This window comes from Mixophyes fleayi, chromosome 4 (assembly GCF_038048845.1).
Source record: "Mixophyes fleayi isolate aMixFle1 chromosome 4, aMixFle1.hap1, whole genome shotgun sequence".
Taxonomy (NCBI): Eukaryota; Metazoa; Chordata; class Amphibia; order Anura; family Limnodynastidae; genus Mixophyes; species Mixophyes fleayi.
The window spans coordinates 87,966,369-87,983,755 of NC_134405.1; the positions used below are offsets into that span (position 1 = coordinate 87,966,369).

The 17,387-nt window shown below is 39.7% G+C and overlaps 1 protein-coding gene across 2 annotated transcripts in view; it reads right to left on the bottom strand.

The window, feature by feature from the left end:
* The window catches only part of MCTP2 (multiple C2 and transmembrane domain containing 2), a 134,555-nt gene that overhangs the window by 47,330 nt on the left and 69,838 nt on the right, over nt 1-17,387 (bottom strand). The window contains exons 8-13 of one of the 2 annotated variants that reach the window (XM_075207709.1): nt 15,839-15,874; nt 10,712-10,876; nt 9,673-9,803; nt 6,840-7,026; nt 5,645-5,738; nt 400-502 (exon numbers count right to left, since the gene is read on the bottom strand). In XM_075207709.1, coding sequence (XP_075063810.1) covers nt 400-502; nt 5,645-5,738; nt 6,840-7,026; nt 9,673-9,803; nt 10,712-10,876; nt 15,839-15,874 — 716 coding nt within the window. Of the gene's footprint in view, nt 1-399; nt 503-5,644; nt 5,739-6,839; nt 7,027-9,672; nt 9,804-10,711; nt 10,877-15,838; nt 15,878-17,387 lie in introns of both variants that reach the window. The other variant, XM_075207708.1, reaches the window with a different exon arrangement.

Sequence of the window (17,387 nt, forward strand, 5' to 3'; positions counted from 1 at the left end):
GTACTCGTGTACCCCAGAGCTGGTGGGTGAACACTGCCGTCAATAAGCGGTGACTCCCTGTTGATATAACCCTCTGTGAGAATAACTGCTTTCCAATGTCATACACCATCCAGAAATGAAAATGGTCAATAACAATAAGATAAAAAATACCTCAATATGCTACAAAACAGACGCGTACTAATCTATTTGGAGTATGGCCATTTCTATATATGTGAGCATGGCATGTCATATGTACTTTTATAGCTGCCATGAGGATACACAGCACATATACACAGCACTAAAGGAGTGGAATGAAGCAGTCAAAACATTAAGAAACTGCATTGGTTTCAGATTAAATAGCGCTTTATAGAAGTACAAGATATTATGTATATCAAAGTGTAGGCAGCAATATTTACTTACAAAGTGAAGACTTTATTCCATTCTGGGTTGAGATTTTTGTATACAGTGTGAGTCTGCAATCGGTCGTTCCCTACCTCCAAGACACAGAAAGGATCGCTTTTACCTGGTAAAAAAAAAAAGACCATTTGTTATTTATATTGCACTGTAAAATACGTAGCACATGGATTGTCTCACACACAATTACAGACCAGCATATATTAGGCAGAGCTCCTCGCTTTTGAAAATAATGACAAAACAATAATGTTCTATAGTGGTTTCACAGCAAACTAAAAGTGGAGAAGAATTTGTGGGTGTTTCATGAAAATAAAAATCATCCCAATCTCTCTTTGAAGCAGATAACAGAAGACACGTACTGAAAGCTATCCCCATCTGCCTCAGTATGAACCAGCAGAATCATCTTCATGGTTATAGGATGCCAAAGATTCCGCAGCGCTGCACACCATACAGATATGACGTACGTCTTCCACATATGACATGTGTGAATATAATAACAGACACATGCATACAATTAAGCATGATAACACATACATGGATAGTCAAGAGCTAACAATTACAGCTAGCATGGATACCGGTGACAACTCCGGGCGTGCTGAAGATTCAGTTTAAGACAGGACATCAGTCGTGGGCACACAAGGGAAAGTGGTAGTAAGGGAGAGGGTAATAATAGACAGTAGGTGCAGATAGGACACAAGTGGATGTGGTGATCGGAGGAAGTAGGGTAGAAGGGTAGGCTAGGAAGGCATGAAGAGATGGATTTTGAGAGATTGTTTGAAGGATTTTAGGTTTTGGGAGAGTCTGGTAGAGCGAGTCAGTGAGTTCCATAGGTGGGAAGCAGCATGGGAGAAGTATTGGAGACAGGAGTGGGAGGAGCTTATGAGAGGGGAAGAGAGTTAAAGGGCAGAATCCTAATTGGTTGTTGCATTGAGCCATCAATACAATGGTGGGCTGGAAGCTCTGTTAAATGATTGTGCAGAAAACACATTATGTATTTTAAATGGTAAATATCTACTAATTGAGCATACGTCTAATGTGCATCCTATAAGACAATTCCCTAAATACACATACATTGTTGTAATACCATAGGATGGAAGAATAAAATACCACCTGAGAAACCAAAAACTCAATGAGGTGTTCTGGAAAAATAAGTAGTCAACACTCTACACAACTATAAATCACTGGGGCAAAATACCCTTTTACCTAGAACATCCAACCCCTGCCTTAATCCTTATATACACAATGTAATCCGTATTTCTGTTATTAATCTTTGGTACTCCTCATGCTACTGTAAAATGTTGGATTGTATACACTCTTTATTTTCAGCAGAAAGTGCTGGTGAAAAAAACAAAGTTACAAAACAAAGTCTATCATAAAGTTAAAGTATAAAAGAAGGAACCACAAATAGCACATGAATATACAGGTAAACTTATAATCACGGCAAGCCAGCTCCAAGAATATAGCACATTTATGGTTTTATAAACTCCATGTCACTTTAGCAGGGAGATGGTTTCTAATAATCTGCATATGTTTCCATTACAATCTTGACAATACATTTGCACAGAATATAGCAGGACGCCATGTATCAGGCCAAAGACAATAAAATCCAATGAACAGACAAGAAATGAACAGTCAGCCTGGCTGATAAAGTCTGTTTACTGACGCTTTTAACCATAGCCCTGCAAAATACAACACCCAGGCAATGAAGGAGTTAAACAAACAAAATACAAACACTAGGCCTGGGTACAGATTGTCCTTAAGTGCCATGTATTAGCAGTGTTATTTGCTCCACGAAAGTTACGCTGGTAATCCATAAACTTTACCAGCCATCACGAAAAACACTATCAGCAAAAAAAACATTATCTTGACAGAATAACGGCCTTTTAGGTTTATGGCTATGGCGCACGACGCCTACATTGATTTTTTATTTCTACATATGTTGCACTAGTGGCTTTTTTCCCAAATTGCTGAACTGTGGTTAATGATAAAAAAAAAAAAAAAAAAAAAGTAAAGTTAATGGAAACTGATCGTTTGCGCTCACCGATTCCAGGTTAAAAATCATTTCACTGTCATTTGTTTTGAAGGCTCAGTTTCAAGATACCGAATGTTCTTTATTGATCCCATCAACACACTCACAAATCGCTCCTGTGCCTTCATCTTTAGACACCATTATAAAATGGGATTTTTCCAAACCTCTTTGCAGCTTAAAAATCTTTGTATTGAACTATAGCACTCCAGATATAAACACTTCCATAAACACTTCCTTGTATAAAAAAAATGATTACATGGATTCCCCTCTAAGCGGCACTGAGGGGACTAATTTCTAAAGTGCAACTAAAAGCTGAAAAAATATTTTGATAATATATTTTAGAAGGTAGTGAACTATACTACCTGGTCTTTCCCTGACCGTCACAATCTGCAGACTATTTTTTCCAAGTTTCTCAGTGCATACCACAATATGCCTCAGTTTATCCTATATCCCAATACATAAACTGTCCAGTTAACAGGAATGTGCACTACGGCATATTCTTTTTTACTACTATCACACACACAAAACTCCAAACCTGAGCAAAGTCATCCTTTACTTGAGCAAATAACTTTAACAAAAGACTAAGTGGCAGCTTCCACCATACTTACCTACTTTTGAAGGCAGCTGTCCGGGAGGGGGTCCGTCGAGAGGGGCGTGGCCACGCGTGGTGCGCCGTTAGGCTCCGCCACTGTCAATCTTAGGCATTCACAGCAGGGGGTGGGGGCACGATGGCGCGTTTAGCCCCGCCCCCACCGTCTTGAACAACGGGGACAGGTGGATCCAGGATTTTTGCCTGCTCTCTCGGGAGTCCGGGAGAACTCCCAGATATTCAGGAGTCTCCCGGACATTCCGGAAGAGTAGGCAACTATAAGCTTCCACTTAACAAAAGCTGAAATTGTAGGTTTAAAAAGAAATGTAAAATATCATTTATTATTTTAGGAAGTGTTTTTATTTTTAGGGTTTAACTCCACTTTAACACATGCAGCTTATTATCAGCCACCCATAGAAAGCAATTAGTTATTAAATCACCCAACAGAGCTGTATAGGTGGTAACCCCTGGGACAGATGTAACCAGGTGTAGGTCTTATCCCATGTTCTATGTGGTTGTTATAACGCGAATTGTGTCATCACAGACGCCCCTTGCTGAGCTACGTCACGATTTGAGTTATCGCGCAGTGGGTGACAGGGCCATATTGATGGGATTCGCATATTGCGTCATGAGGCCCATAATAAGGTCAAGGAAGAACACAACATCCTGTGTACTACAGGAGGGTGGGCCCATTGTACAGTACAAGCAACATGAAGGGCATATTATAGTCTTAGGAATCCAAATTTGCATTTGCTTTTTCTCAGATAAAAAAAATAATTTATTTTTTTTTATAATAAATCCATTATTTAACCAAATGCATATTTAATTTGTTTTTTAATTTGAAATTGAGATTTTTTTCTAACAATACCCAGCCAGCCATATCCCACAGCATGCTGCATCACCAGACCACAGAGGGATGGCACATTGCCCATATGACAGACCTCTATATTTACCCCCGTTTGCATTGCTCAAAGATATAAAGATGGAGAGATTTAAATAGAAACATACAAATCACAGTTAAAAAAAACCTAAAAAACAAAACAAAAAAAAACTCCACACTTTTTTAGGTTACCCAATTTCTCTGTATTTCGAAGTGCACACTCATATTTACAAGACACAGTTACCTACATCCAGTCCCAAAAGTCAGTGCTACAAGATTAACCACTTCAGGCCACTGCAAGAAAAGCTCTTTTGTTACAGCTTTGATAGAGTTAACAAATCAAAGTCTCAAAATGCAAAAGGTTGATTATAGCAATAAAAAAAAAATATAGCAAAAAAAACCTTGAAAACACACAACAGAAAAAAAAAAAAAGACGGTTTCAACCTGCAATTTAGTTTTCTGAACACTGTTTTTGGTCAGTGAACAAATGCAATCTGTGCAAATAACATGCACATGTATAAAAACTAGTCAATGAGGCAGAAAAGTCATTTCACATTGACAAAACGATTATCTGCAGCATCAAAAACTCCATACTATGGTTCAAATCCAACCCGCTCATGTTCTGCTGGTTGAAGAACGAGAGCTCGATTCAAATTCAACAAATGAAATAAGGCTGCGCTCATAGCTTTTCACAAAATATTCCGAAAAAATGCCAAATTAATCTGGGAACTGTGCAGTATCACAGCTACTAAAATAAGGCATCTAAATAAAATTAACCTCTGCATTGCATTTGGCGAAGTCAAACGTTATTCACATCTATAGCAATTAGAGCACTCAATCTTTTCATAAACACATTACACCATGAAATTCATCATCTACATCCAGGACTATTCCTGTAATACAACACTAGGGACACATTGGAAACACTGCAGGCAGTGACTGGATCCATGATATAGCATTTACATACTAGCTCTATGGTGGAATCAGGAGTACTATTCCAGGTGGACCGGTTGCACCACATATTGGAGATTTTAAAACTGGACATATAGGGGCATATTCAATTGTTGGCATTCTAGCCAAAATTCTCGCAGTGTGCACACTATTACCATAATAGTGTAAATTCCGTTCTTACGGTACTTTTCTCGCTGGATTTCAGCTCGCGGCTCAGGGAGCTGCGAGCTGAAATCCAGCTTACTATTACCGTAATACTGGTAATAGTTTTTCCGCGGCGAAAACCACGGACAATTGAATATGCCCCAATGAGGCATATTTATTAATGACCGCATTTTTACCACAATCCCTTTCAATCCTTATTGCAAAGATAAGGATTGAAAGATAATGTGCATTTAATAAAAAATGCATTTTCATTATTAAATTGCGGTACATAGCAGTCTCCTATAGACATCTATGGGGACTGTCATGTATTTAAAAAAAAAAAAAAAAATGCAAAGCTGCAGATATCTGCTGTGATGCACTGTTGAACGATTTGGACCATAGTTAAATTTGCGTCTATTCCCCGAAAACGGCCGTTCTAGGGGAATTTACATGAACATTAGCTATAATAAATAGGCCCCTTATTCCCTAAGAAAATATTTACATTTTATTTACAAAAACTTAGGCTCTTCTTTTTCATCATCCTGGAAACCAAGAGCTCCTGGTGCATATAACTACTACCACCTGGGTTCTTACTGCAGATCTCCAGTACCTTATAAAGAACACATTACAGAAGACACAGTGCAGAGGGCCGAAGTACCTGAAAAATCTGCTGCAAGGAGATCTTCTGCTCTTAATACCTTGACTTGCAGGAAGCCAATATCTTTCATGTTCTGGAAAGACTTTTTCAAGCACTGCAGAAGCAAAGCAAACACAACAATATAACAAATGCACACAAGAAAAGACAAAAATTTCTATCAACGATGATCCAAATGCAAAAAAGACCTTGTTTCCAAAACTCATGTTTACGCAGGAAGATTTAGGGGGTCGTTGTAATATACTGGATACTATCCTAAAATATTTAAGATCCAAAACAAAGCACATAAAATGTTCTGTGTTGCAATATAAATATGGGTGGTGCACAATATATAGCATCCAGTTAAAAAAGGATGGAAATTACTGTAAAATAATGATGTCTGAAAGAAGTCGCAATTTTACAGAACTGTGGGCAATGGAATAATCCGAAGATTGTAGAAAAAAAAACAGAAACTTTTTTTTAAAATAAAACACTTGTGCCACAAAATATTAGCTTCATTCCACATTTAGCCATGAAATATTGCAGGTTTTACTGGCGGAATTTGGCTTTAAGCGTCCCATGTCCTACCCCAAACATAGAGCAGAATGAACGGACAGTCCTCCTCCTAGCTGTATTCCTAGACTATAAAGTCCCTGAAATAAGTTTACAAATACATTCTCTGCAGGAAGGCAAAGCAAAACAGAACTCAAAGATCGTATAGTTGGAACTTAGTGAATATTGAACTCCATTCCCCCAGCATCTATAGAAAACCAATAGTGCCCCCAGATAGTCTTTAGCCTGCATAATCATTGGTTCCGTTATTTTACTGGTAGTGAACTCTAAATTATATTTAATTGAACAGATACTGCCATTAGCCAATGATAGAGCAAGCTGAAATACAGTCCTGCTCCAGGTAGCACCGTTCATCTCTGCAGAACAAGATGGTGGTGCCTAGGAATCAACGCTGTCCCATACACCACCGTTTATATGCCTGACTGTAGAAGACTACACTGAGTAGAACAATTTTTAATGGAAAGCAGGAACAGGGCTCCAGCAGATGAAAATCTGAACATGGCCACTGCCATATGAGGATAACAAAAATAATGGATTTGCACGAAAATGCTTCCATGTTATTTCTTTGTATGAAACCAAAGTGGAATATTTGGTAGCAATGAATGATATGTCTCTACATCAACATCTAGTCAAAATCTGTACTTACATATCTGTCTCTAATCTGCTCCTTCTCCCCTGGGTCCGCCAGCGGACACACACAGAGGTCGGAAATAGAGACTCCTGTGCAGGGTGTAAGAGCAATCATCAGATGTATGGATCCTTGGTTATGCTCCAGGGGCACTTCTAGACGACTGGTCTGCTCACTGGGCAATCCAGCAATATCTACTTTACACCTAAATAAAAAGTGCAGTGTCAGATTTAACAAACATCTTCAACTAGTACACTAACACAATAGATTGAATCCCAGAATATTTCTAATGGAACATTGTAAATAAAACTTCATTCAGCAAGGTATATTACAATAAACCTCTTCACAAATGCATAAAAGAGCAAGTGGATGTTCTATGGACAGTCTAGCACTTCAGTAAATGTTTGCCCAGTGCCTACTGAGACTAGAAGGCAGAGTACAGTGCCAGCATCTCAACAGAAGACAGAGTTGGCATTTTCAGTTTGTCCAAAATTCTTCAAATTTTAATTGCCCACAAATCATAAGAGGTGAATCGTTTTATTGACGGCTCCTACTCCCCCACCACCACCCTCAAAGTGAACACAACAGTCTTCTATATTTTCTTTTTTTTTTTATAAACACGGATTATATTCAAATGTAACCTCTAATTGACCCACATGGTCACTGTTAAAATAGTTTACAGACAACAAACAACATTTCAACAGAGACATCGATAGCTCCCCTTTGCTGGAAAATCATGGTATCTAGGCTGCGAAACAAATACTTCTATCAAACCATCAAGTTCACTACTTTCTCCTTGATCAACCAAAGCATCATATACAGCCATGGTCAAAAGTTTTGAGAATAACACAAATATTGTTTTTCACAAAGGTCGCTGCGCTTCAGTGTTTTTAGACCATTTTGTCAGATGTTGCTATGGTATACTGAAGTAAAATTACAAGCATTTCATAAGGGTCATGACTTTTATTGACAATTACATTAAGTTTATGGACCCTTCTATTTGAAGACCTCTGCAATTCGCCCTGGCATGCTGTCAATCAACTTCTGGGCCACATACTGACTGATGGCCGCCCATTCTTACCTAATCAATGCTTGGAGTTTGTCAGAATTTGTGGGTTTTTGCTTGTCCACCCGCCTCTTGAGGTTTGACCACAAGTTCTCAATAGGATTAAGGTCTGGGGAGTTTCCTGGCCATGGACCCAAAATGTCGATGTTTTCATCGCCGAGCCACTTAGTTATCACTTTTGCCTTGTGGGAAGGTGCTCCATCATGCTGGAAAAGGCATTGTTTGCCACCAAACTGTTCTTGGATGGTTTGGAGAAATTGCTCTTGGAAGATGTTTTGGTACCATTCTTTATTCATGGCTGTGTTCTTAGGCAAAATTGTGAGCGAGCCCACTCCCACCAGTGCAGAGCTTGCTCAGGAATGGCAGCAGGCAGGTGTGAGTGCATCTGCACGTACAGTGAGACAAAGACTTTTGGAGGATGGCCTGGTGTCAAGAAGGCCAGCAAAGAAGCCACTTCTGTCCAGTGGAAACATCAGGGACAGACTGATATTCTGCAAAAGGTACAGGGATTGGACTGCTGAGGACTGGAGTAAAGTCATTTTCTCTGATGAATCCCCTTTCAGATTGTTTGGGCCATCTGAAAAAACGCTTGTCCATAGAAGGAAAGGTGAGCGCTACCATCAGTCCTGTGTCATGCCAACAGTAAAGCAACCTGAGACCATTCATGTGTGGGGTTGCTTCTCAGCCAATGGAGTGGGATCACTCACAATTTTGCCTAAGAACACAGCCATGAATAAAGAATGGTACAGGACTCTAGGAACTATCATCAACGTTAACTTCAATAAATTACAGACTATCAATGGTTACTGTATGGAGTAGATACTCTTTGTGCTTAACATGTATAAGGGGTCATTATAATGTACAGTTTTAATGTTGTGTGTCCTGGTCCCTATGTGAAACTCATTAGGCCTCATGTGCGATATGACTAGTAGATATACTGGTGCACCTAATTTTGCAGGCCAGTGTAAAAACATCAGTTCAATATGAGAATGATAAGATATGAGGATAAGATTATTGATTAGCACTAAAGGGCTCATGATTAAGGGCATTCCTTGCTGCATGCAAGGATGCACAGCTATTTTCACTCTACAAAAACACTTCTATTTTGCACTAGATCTCCTCCTATACTTTTAATAGGAATATTTGGGTACCTTCTGGCTGCACTTTGCTCAAAGTAAGAAAGAAAAAAAAAACTTTGGTACAATTTCTGTTGTTGTCACTTGGGTGCAATGTCTCCTCAATCCATATATTGCAAGCAGTGCCCTCATACCTCTCTGTTCCCAATTGTAAAGCACTACGGAATAAATATTGTTGATGATGATGATGATGATGATGATGATGATGGTTAATTTAAGCCATAAATTAGGCTGGAGACAGCAGCGTTAGATGAGAAAATTGGCAGCATCTTATTTAATGAATGGGGTTGTTCTAAAATGGTAGGCTGTCGGAACTTGATGCGATGTCAACACTTTTACACAGTACACATCAGATTTTACTTCCTCCCCGCACCCTAGGAACACTTTTAGTTTGTGGGAGCGCGTTGAGAGTGGAGATTAGGCGTGCACTTTGAACTGCGCTGATCGAATCTTCCAGGGACACAGGTGCAAAACGAAGGCGTTTTCCACGTGTTCCTTGTATGTGGAGGTAGTAGTGGATTTTGCATTTTTCCCAGCCCAGTATACCCTCTCCCTTCCTTCAAGATGATTTGCACATACATTATGCATTGAGATTCATTATATTATGCACAAATTAAAAAACACAAAAATTTATTTGAAATGTACTCACATCCCCAACAGGTCATCGTGTTTGCGGCTATCTTTTCCCCACACTTCAATCTCCAATATCCCCATCCTGTCACAGAAGTAGTGAAAATCAAAGCGCTCCCTCCACTGAGGATTTGCGCGCTTACACAGCGTCTAGAAAACATTTAAGAAATGTTATTACAATTCAATTTAGTACATCCCATCTTGCATCCCATCAATCGTATGCACAGATTAAGATTCACAGTATTATTTACAAACGTGACATTCCGCTGTAACAACTCAAAGACTCCAATTAGAATTCTGGCAAGAACACACTGCAAAAGTAGCAAAAATCTTAAACAGCATAATATTATCTCTGGAAAGTCAGGGTAACTGCAGATGCGGGGTTACCCCGATTTCATAATTCCACGTTAGCGGGACGTGTTCAGTTCTTTTATATGTGGAAACTAAAACATCAATCTGAATTTTTTTTAATAATTAAACAAACCTCTATAAGTGTGGCTAAGGATTCGGACAGGAAACCTGTCCATTTATAACATTTATTGTATTTAGGATATACATTTGTACAAAGCAGTAGATGTACCAGTGTTGAGCAACAGGCAGTTAATGGCACCATTTAGTCCTCAAGAAGATGACATGCTGCCCCCTTAACCATGAATAATTCCCCTTTTCCAAGCTAGTGATGACAAAGGAACAGCATAATGAACACTAACCAGCCTGTAAGCCTAGGTGGTCTTTGCAAATTGATCCGTGATTGGATAAACCTTTAAAAGACAGGTTAAGCTTATATTCCTAGAATAAGATATGCAGTTGTAGGGGATGTAACTAAAATAAGGGCTTTATAATAAGAAGTATCTCTGCAGATACAACATGTGCCGTCACCTTGACAGCTACTATAAATATCCTGTTGCCCACTACGGTACTGCAAGACAAACATATGGCTATATTAATGTTCATAAAAGTAATTAGAGACAGGAAAAAAAAGGAGTTTGAGTATATTATATACAGATTAGTAGGTTAAAAAAAATAATAAAAAAGCAAACAAAAACAAAACCCCTTACCTTACTTCTGTACTTCTGATCACCGAGCTTGAACCTTACAAAAGAATCTAAGGCAGCAGCGTCAGGAAGGTTAATCCCTTCCAGCAAAGTGATGCTGACCGTTCCATTCCAGAGCTGGTTCTTTCGTAGGGACTCTGATAACTGCAGGGACTGCATGGAGGTTGTCTGACAAAAAGCAAATATTCAAAAAACACCAATGTTATAACAATTAATACCACATGCAAACAAAAGCATCCATTATTTACATTAGGTTTGTAAAGCAAATGTTAAAGCAGCAATCCTACGAGAAAAAAAAAAAAAAAAAAAATCAGGTGTGTTTAGAACACTGAGGCAGGTTATATGGAGAATGATGGTATTTACCATGTTCCCTTTTTCAGTTCCTTCAGTCTGCTATTAAAGATGTAGGATTCTGGACTATCAAGGTAACCAGTCATGCGTCTCATGAAATAGTGAGCAGAGACGCTTTGGACAACACTTTGAGCTCTGTCTGTACTGTGACATCCTCCTCCCCCCCCCCCTCTCTCTGCCATCACATGACATGTGGAGAGCATTGTTACCCACTTTTAAAACCTCCCCTCTGGGAGACCTCAGAGGGGAGGTCAGGTGACCAAGGAAAGAGGGGGTGTGGTGCCTTGGCCCCACCCCCTGCTATGAAATGCAGAAATTCACAGCATTGCATGTTTTGACAACCCAAATAGCCTCATTAACCCCCACCTCCACCAACACCCAGGATGATCCCTACTCTTCTGGGAGGACTCCCTGAAATTCGAGAACTTTCCGGAAATTCCAGGAGAGTAGGCAAATATGGCTGTGAGTCTCTAGCAGCCATTTTTGTTTGCCAAAAGAAGATATTTTGAAAATGGAGATTTATAGAAGGGTAGCTGAGAAAATGACAGATATACGCTTAAAAAAGTACTTTTTAAAGCAAGCTATTTAAAGAAAAAAGAATTCTATGTGCGATTGCTGCTTTAAAAAAGGATCTTGTCTGTGCTGGTCACCAGCAGTACTAGTTGTACTAGACACGTCATGACGTCTAATGTGCATTGTACATACAGCAAGAGACTTGCTCTACGATTACTTTCTCTAGGTATACCACAGTTTGCTGAAGGACATTCTGGGCCCCTTCCAGCACAGGACGCCTCAAACATTAGAACACATAACTACTTCAGACTGATCAGAACAGATATAGCACCAAGCAAAATCCATAGAACATCTGCTACTTGTATATAACAGTGCCTGTATCATATTGTATAGCCAGCAGGAATGGCGTTGAATTCCCATTGGATACTAGGAGAAGTCTGCGCCACCTGCATAGCTTGTTTAAACAGTACTCTAAATTAGGTAACATGTTTGGGAGCGGCGGAGGGGGGCTGTATTTGGTATAAGGATGAGCTCAATGGTTAAATGAATCTTAAATAAATGATGACACTCCTGGTGTACGAAAAACAACTAGTTTTAATGCTCAGAGTTTAAATGTGTTTCAAGTACATTAAATTGTCTATTAACCAAACCAAAGTAAAACATTAATAAAGTGTAAGTCTTCATTTTTAAAGTCAGTCCGTTATCATTTTTACTACTTGCCCTGACAGACTAAATAATTAAGGAGTGAAGAGTCACAGAACATGCCCTTTTTGTCTGCGTTCTCCGTACACTCTCGGTAATGTGATTGGGAGTATTGTCCAGCAAGGATCAAAGACGCATCCTCCAGTCTGGCAGCTGCTGCGGTGAAATGGCAGCGACTCTATGAAATATGTCCTAAAATAATTTTGTGGCTTGGTATGTCCTTATTTCAAACCGAATGTTTATCTTGGAAGTGCTTCTATCTAAGTTGTCCATAAAGCAGCTCCACTTAGCTGTATGAGCCTTGTGAAAATGGAATCTAATGCTGGCTATTAAAAGGGGACTGGAGATTACTTCCATATGGCAGAACAGCATGGGAGTGGAGGGGTAGGGCCTACAGCAAGCTGTACTTGGCTGAGCTCGGCATCTATCCACGGACACTCATTGCATTACACCAGAACATCTGGATTACTGCTTGTAATGTCCCTGGGAAACATCCACTTCCCATCAAAGGCTTTATCTTTCGCTGTCGTACTTTGAACATTTCAGCATTTAACGCAGTCATGTTTGAAGTGATACTCTCTATGTTATTTTTTTCCCCCTTCCCCCGTCTGCTGCTTTTGTCCACTTTCCCAAAACACACTCATATCTGACCTATTTTGCAAATATAAAAATGTACAACAGTGCTAACATAACCCCTTTCTTGCTGCCAGTAGGATGTGCAAAGCATGGAGAGAACAGTTTATAGTTTATAACATTTTCTGTGATAAAAAGCTGAACCACCGGGAGATCCAGGACAGGGGGTTCGGAAAAAATTAACACATGTACGTAATGCGCACCAGAGTCCTTGAGAGCTGTGTGGGCTGCAAACACCTGTGAGAAGGGAAGGTAGGACTACACGGCGTTCAGATTTCAGCTCAGGCAGAACACTGTCAGATCGTCACATCAAACACATTAAAACAGCTTTATCCGCAAATCACACAATGCTACCATATGAGACGTATAAAATCAATATTACTATGCCTAAGAGGTGATGTAGTTCTACAGTCTAGCAAGCAGTTACCATTTCCACAACATACACCATTCTAGAAAACTATATAGAGGTCACTTTTGCATCAGTAACAAGCATCAAAGTTATGCAATTGCTTTCCTCGCTGATGCACTTTGCTGTGCACAGTTAACTGGGAACACACTATAGAAAATTATTGCAGATGCGATTTCTGTAACGATTTTACCAACGACTGAAAGTCCCGATGAGCATACAGGTTCATGTGTACACACCTACAGGATTTACCTTCAAATCTGTCATAACCATCTGCCGAAAAGATGATGACTACACCCTACAGAGATCTGCCTACACTGCTGGTTGTGAGTGCGTACATGCTTCCCCATTTGCCCCACACTGTTCCATCGCCGATAGTGATTTTTAGTCCATTAATAAAATCAAAATCGAACACTATGATGTGCTTTTGTACGATAAGACATAATCGTAGGGGACGACATACTCACTAATGTGATATCGGACTAAACAGTGGTTTATTGTGGGATTGGCCCAGCTTTACATACAGCAAGAAGTTGTCTTTCATTAAGTACTATGCAAAAAGGGAAGGTGCTTTATCAATTTATATATATAATAGGTACTAGAGAGGGCAGGTTTACCAGAAAAACACAAAAACACCACGCACACTGCTGTTAGCCAGTAGAAAGGGCTAATATACTATAAAATATCTAATTATTTATAGTATTTAGGACATCCTATTAGAAGTGTCTTAAGTGGAGGATGTATTATCACAGATTTGCAAGCACCAGAAGGATTATGTGCAGTCATGCCACAATTCACCCCCCCCCCCTATTGAGCCAGTTCAACAACTGTCTGGAAACTTTAAAGAACAAAAAAAAAAAAGAAAAGAAAAATGAAAAGAGCCCCCCCTCCTCCATATTCAATGATATGGAATGAGGCAAGAAGTTGAAACGCCAATGCAAAAAAACCTGTTAGCCATTAGGCCGCTCCCTGGAACACAATTTTAGGTTGGTTTTTGAAGGCTGTACTCAGGAGACTTTCTGGTTGCTGCTGATGCATGAGAGGCCTGCACAGTATATACTTTCTCTTGCTGCATTTCCACAGCCCATCTCTCCCATGAAAGCCGTATTCCCCACGCTCACATTTTTTCCGCTCTTGACTCAATGCTGTTTTCCTAACCACTATTACTCCTCCACAGCTCAGGGTTTCCTAACTAAAGATGGTTATTGATGTACTGCTGTTTTAGTGCACTAGCAGAATCAATAAACTAGAGCATACAACTGTTTGTCAGGTTTTCTGAAGCATTATGGGAAATTCCTTTCCCAGTTAAATTGCCATACATTCATACACCGTAAACCCTGCCCGGCAGGAAGTAGCTCAGTATTTCAGACTGGTACAGGTTATGCTTTGCTGCCCTCTGCTGGCCAATTGACAGTACAAAGATAGCAAACATGAAAAATACAATATTGCCAGACACATATGTGATGTTAAATACTTTTGCGTCAAAAAAGACAAAAGTATAAGAGTGATATCATTATTGAAAAAAAATAAATAAAAGATTATATTTGCTAGCTTTCAGAGCACAGAGGCCCCTTCATTAGGCAAGTTTATTGCCAGACACATAAGAACACATTTACAGTGTATGCAGTAAATAGGTTATCATGCATGTCATGTAATCATTACGCCCACAAAAATGTGCATTTGAAATGTCAACACAAACTATATATCATGTACTGGCGAGTGATACCTCACACTTCTTCAACCAGCAGCAAGAAAATTACCTTGTTAATTTGTGAATCACTTATCACTCCTCAGCATCGCTGATATTTTATTAGTGGGATATTAAGATGTTAGTCAGAACCTTGAGAACTGAATGACCTGTCAGCATGATGCACACTCTTATCTGGGTTATTAACAACTTTCCATAGTCACAAGACAGGCTGTGATAAGACAAGGCAGACATTCGGCTAATTTGAGCCCCAGAGAGCAGATCCTACAAACACTGTCTGATTTTTCAAAACCAGACAGACTAGAACACTTCTCCTGTGAGTCTATACTGCATACCCGTGAGGCACCATTGTCTATACAACACTTCAAGTAAACATTCACTTTGACCAACTCTTAACTTCATGTAAAATAGTTTTTGTTTTTTTTTATATATTACTGTATGTAGGTTGTCACATCATCAGTTGCGCAATGTCTTGTTGTATGAATGTATTCTATTGTGGTATTATAATCTTCGTGAAGTAATATTAAAAAACACAAAAAAAAACATACCAAAAATGACATTTAACTTAACTTAGAGTACAGACACTTTTTGGGCTTAACCAATATTTATAATATCAAACCACTAGGAACTTATCACTAGAATTAATGGGCAAATGGGGTGAACGAATATTCAGTAACCTTGAGTTCACCCCACAAATGTCTGCTTCCACTGCGTGCAGGTGACTGGTACAAAATGGCCTTTGTTATACTCCCGAAACAGAAGGTGCCATCATAAAGGAAACCGCATGGTATTATACAAGACGCTGTAGACAATTTACCTTAGACACACCAAGCCTTGACCGCGACGACCATCTCTGCTTGAAGAAAAAAATAGAAAATAGAAGGATTGTTAGAAAATGAAGAACACAAATATACACCTGCATAGTAAGTTCACACAAAACACTACATTTTATTCTGAGCAGAAGTATAAATATTGATTCAGCTCACAAAATTGCATCTCTACACAATTTCTACAAGGTAAAGTAATGCGTACCTACATACTCCTGTGGATTCTGTTGCAATGTTAATTATATTATACACACATCCCTAAATGCGTTTTTTACTATCTGTCAGGTATCACATAATTCAGTTCAACATATTCAAGAGATATCTCGGCTACTAGGGTAATAGGTGCCAAGAGTGTAAAATATCAGTCTGCACATTTATGTCTATTTCATTTCTCACAAGGTTAGCAAGGCTGGAACAACTAAAAGGAAAACGGAATGTAAAGATGAGGAATGTATCATAAACACCAAATTAAGACTTTGAAACATTTTGTTCTAAAGATAACGCTGCGATTCTCTGTCCAGCTGTGTGGTTTTAAAGAATTGGTCCGTTCATATAGTCTATAGCAGCTGCGGAAACTTGTGGGTGATGTTCTGTTACATACAACTCACTCCAAAGTACGAATAATTACTTGTGTTGGACACATGCAAGGAAAGGGAAGGATATCTCCTATTGTTACACAGCCACAGTAGCCCATTAGGGCACATGCATATAGGCTCTATTGCTCTCCATTAAATGTATGTTCGTGACCTGATGAGTTAACTTGGACAAGTTACCTGACATGTACAGTGTACCTGCAACAAAATACTGTGGCGCTCATGTGCACGAGTTCTTGAAAACATAGACAAATATCATGGTCAGATTATCATTTTTTTTTATAAAGCCATTATGCTCAGAAATGCGTTTCACACAAAGATATTGTTCTATGAATGGAATACAGTGCATCAACAGAGCATGAAACACACATCCTAGAATACAGGGTTCTTGGTAGATGCAACATATTATGGTTTTCATTTTTAAAGTTTTCTGCTCTCTAGCACAATTTGTTTCAATTAAACTGTAACATTTAATACAGTGCCTGTATTCACCAACTGGTCAGAGCCAGACCCGAGCTCTGTACCTCCCAACTGGTCAGAGCCAGACCCGAGCTCTGTACCTCCCAACTGGTCAGAGCCAGACCCGAGCTCTGTACCTCCCAACTGGTCAGAGCCAGACCCGAGCTCTGTACCTCCCAACTGGTCAGAGCCAGACCCGAGCTCTGTACCTCCCAACTGGTCAGAGCCAGACCCGAGCTCTGTACCTCCCAACTGGTCAGAGCCAGACCCGAGCTCTGTACCTGTACCTCCCAACTGGTCAGAGCCAGACCCTAGCTCTGTACCTGTACCTCCCAACTGGTCAGAGCCAGACCCTAGCTCTGTACCTGTACCTCCCAACTGGTTAGAGCCAGACCCCTGCTCTGTACCTCCCAACTGGTCAGAGCCAGACCCTAGCTCTGTACCTCCCAACTGGTCAGAGCCAGACCCTAGCTCTGTACCTCCCAAC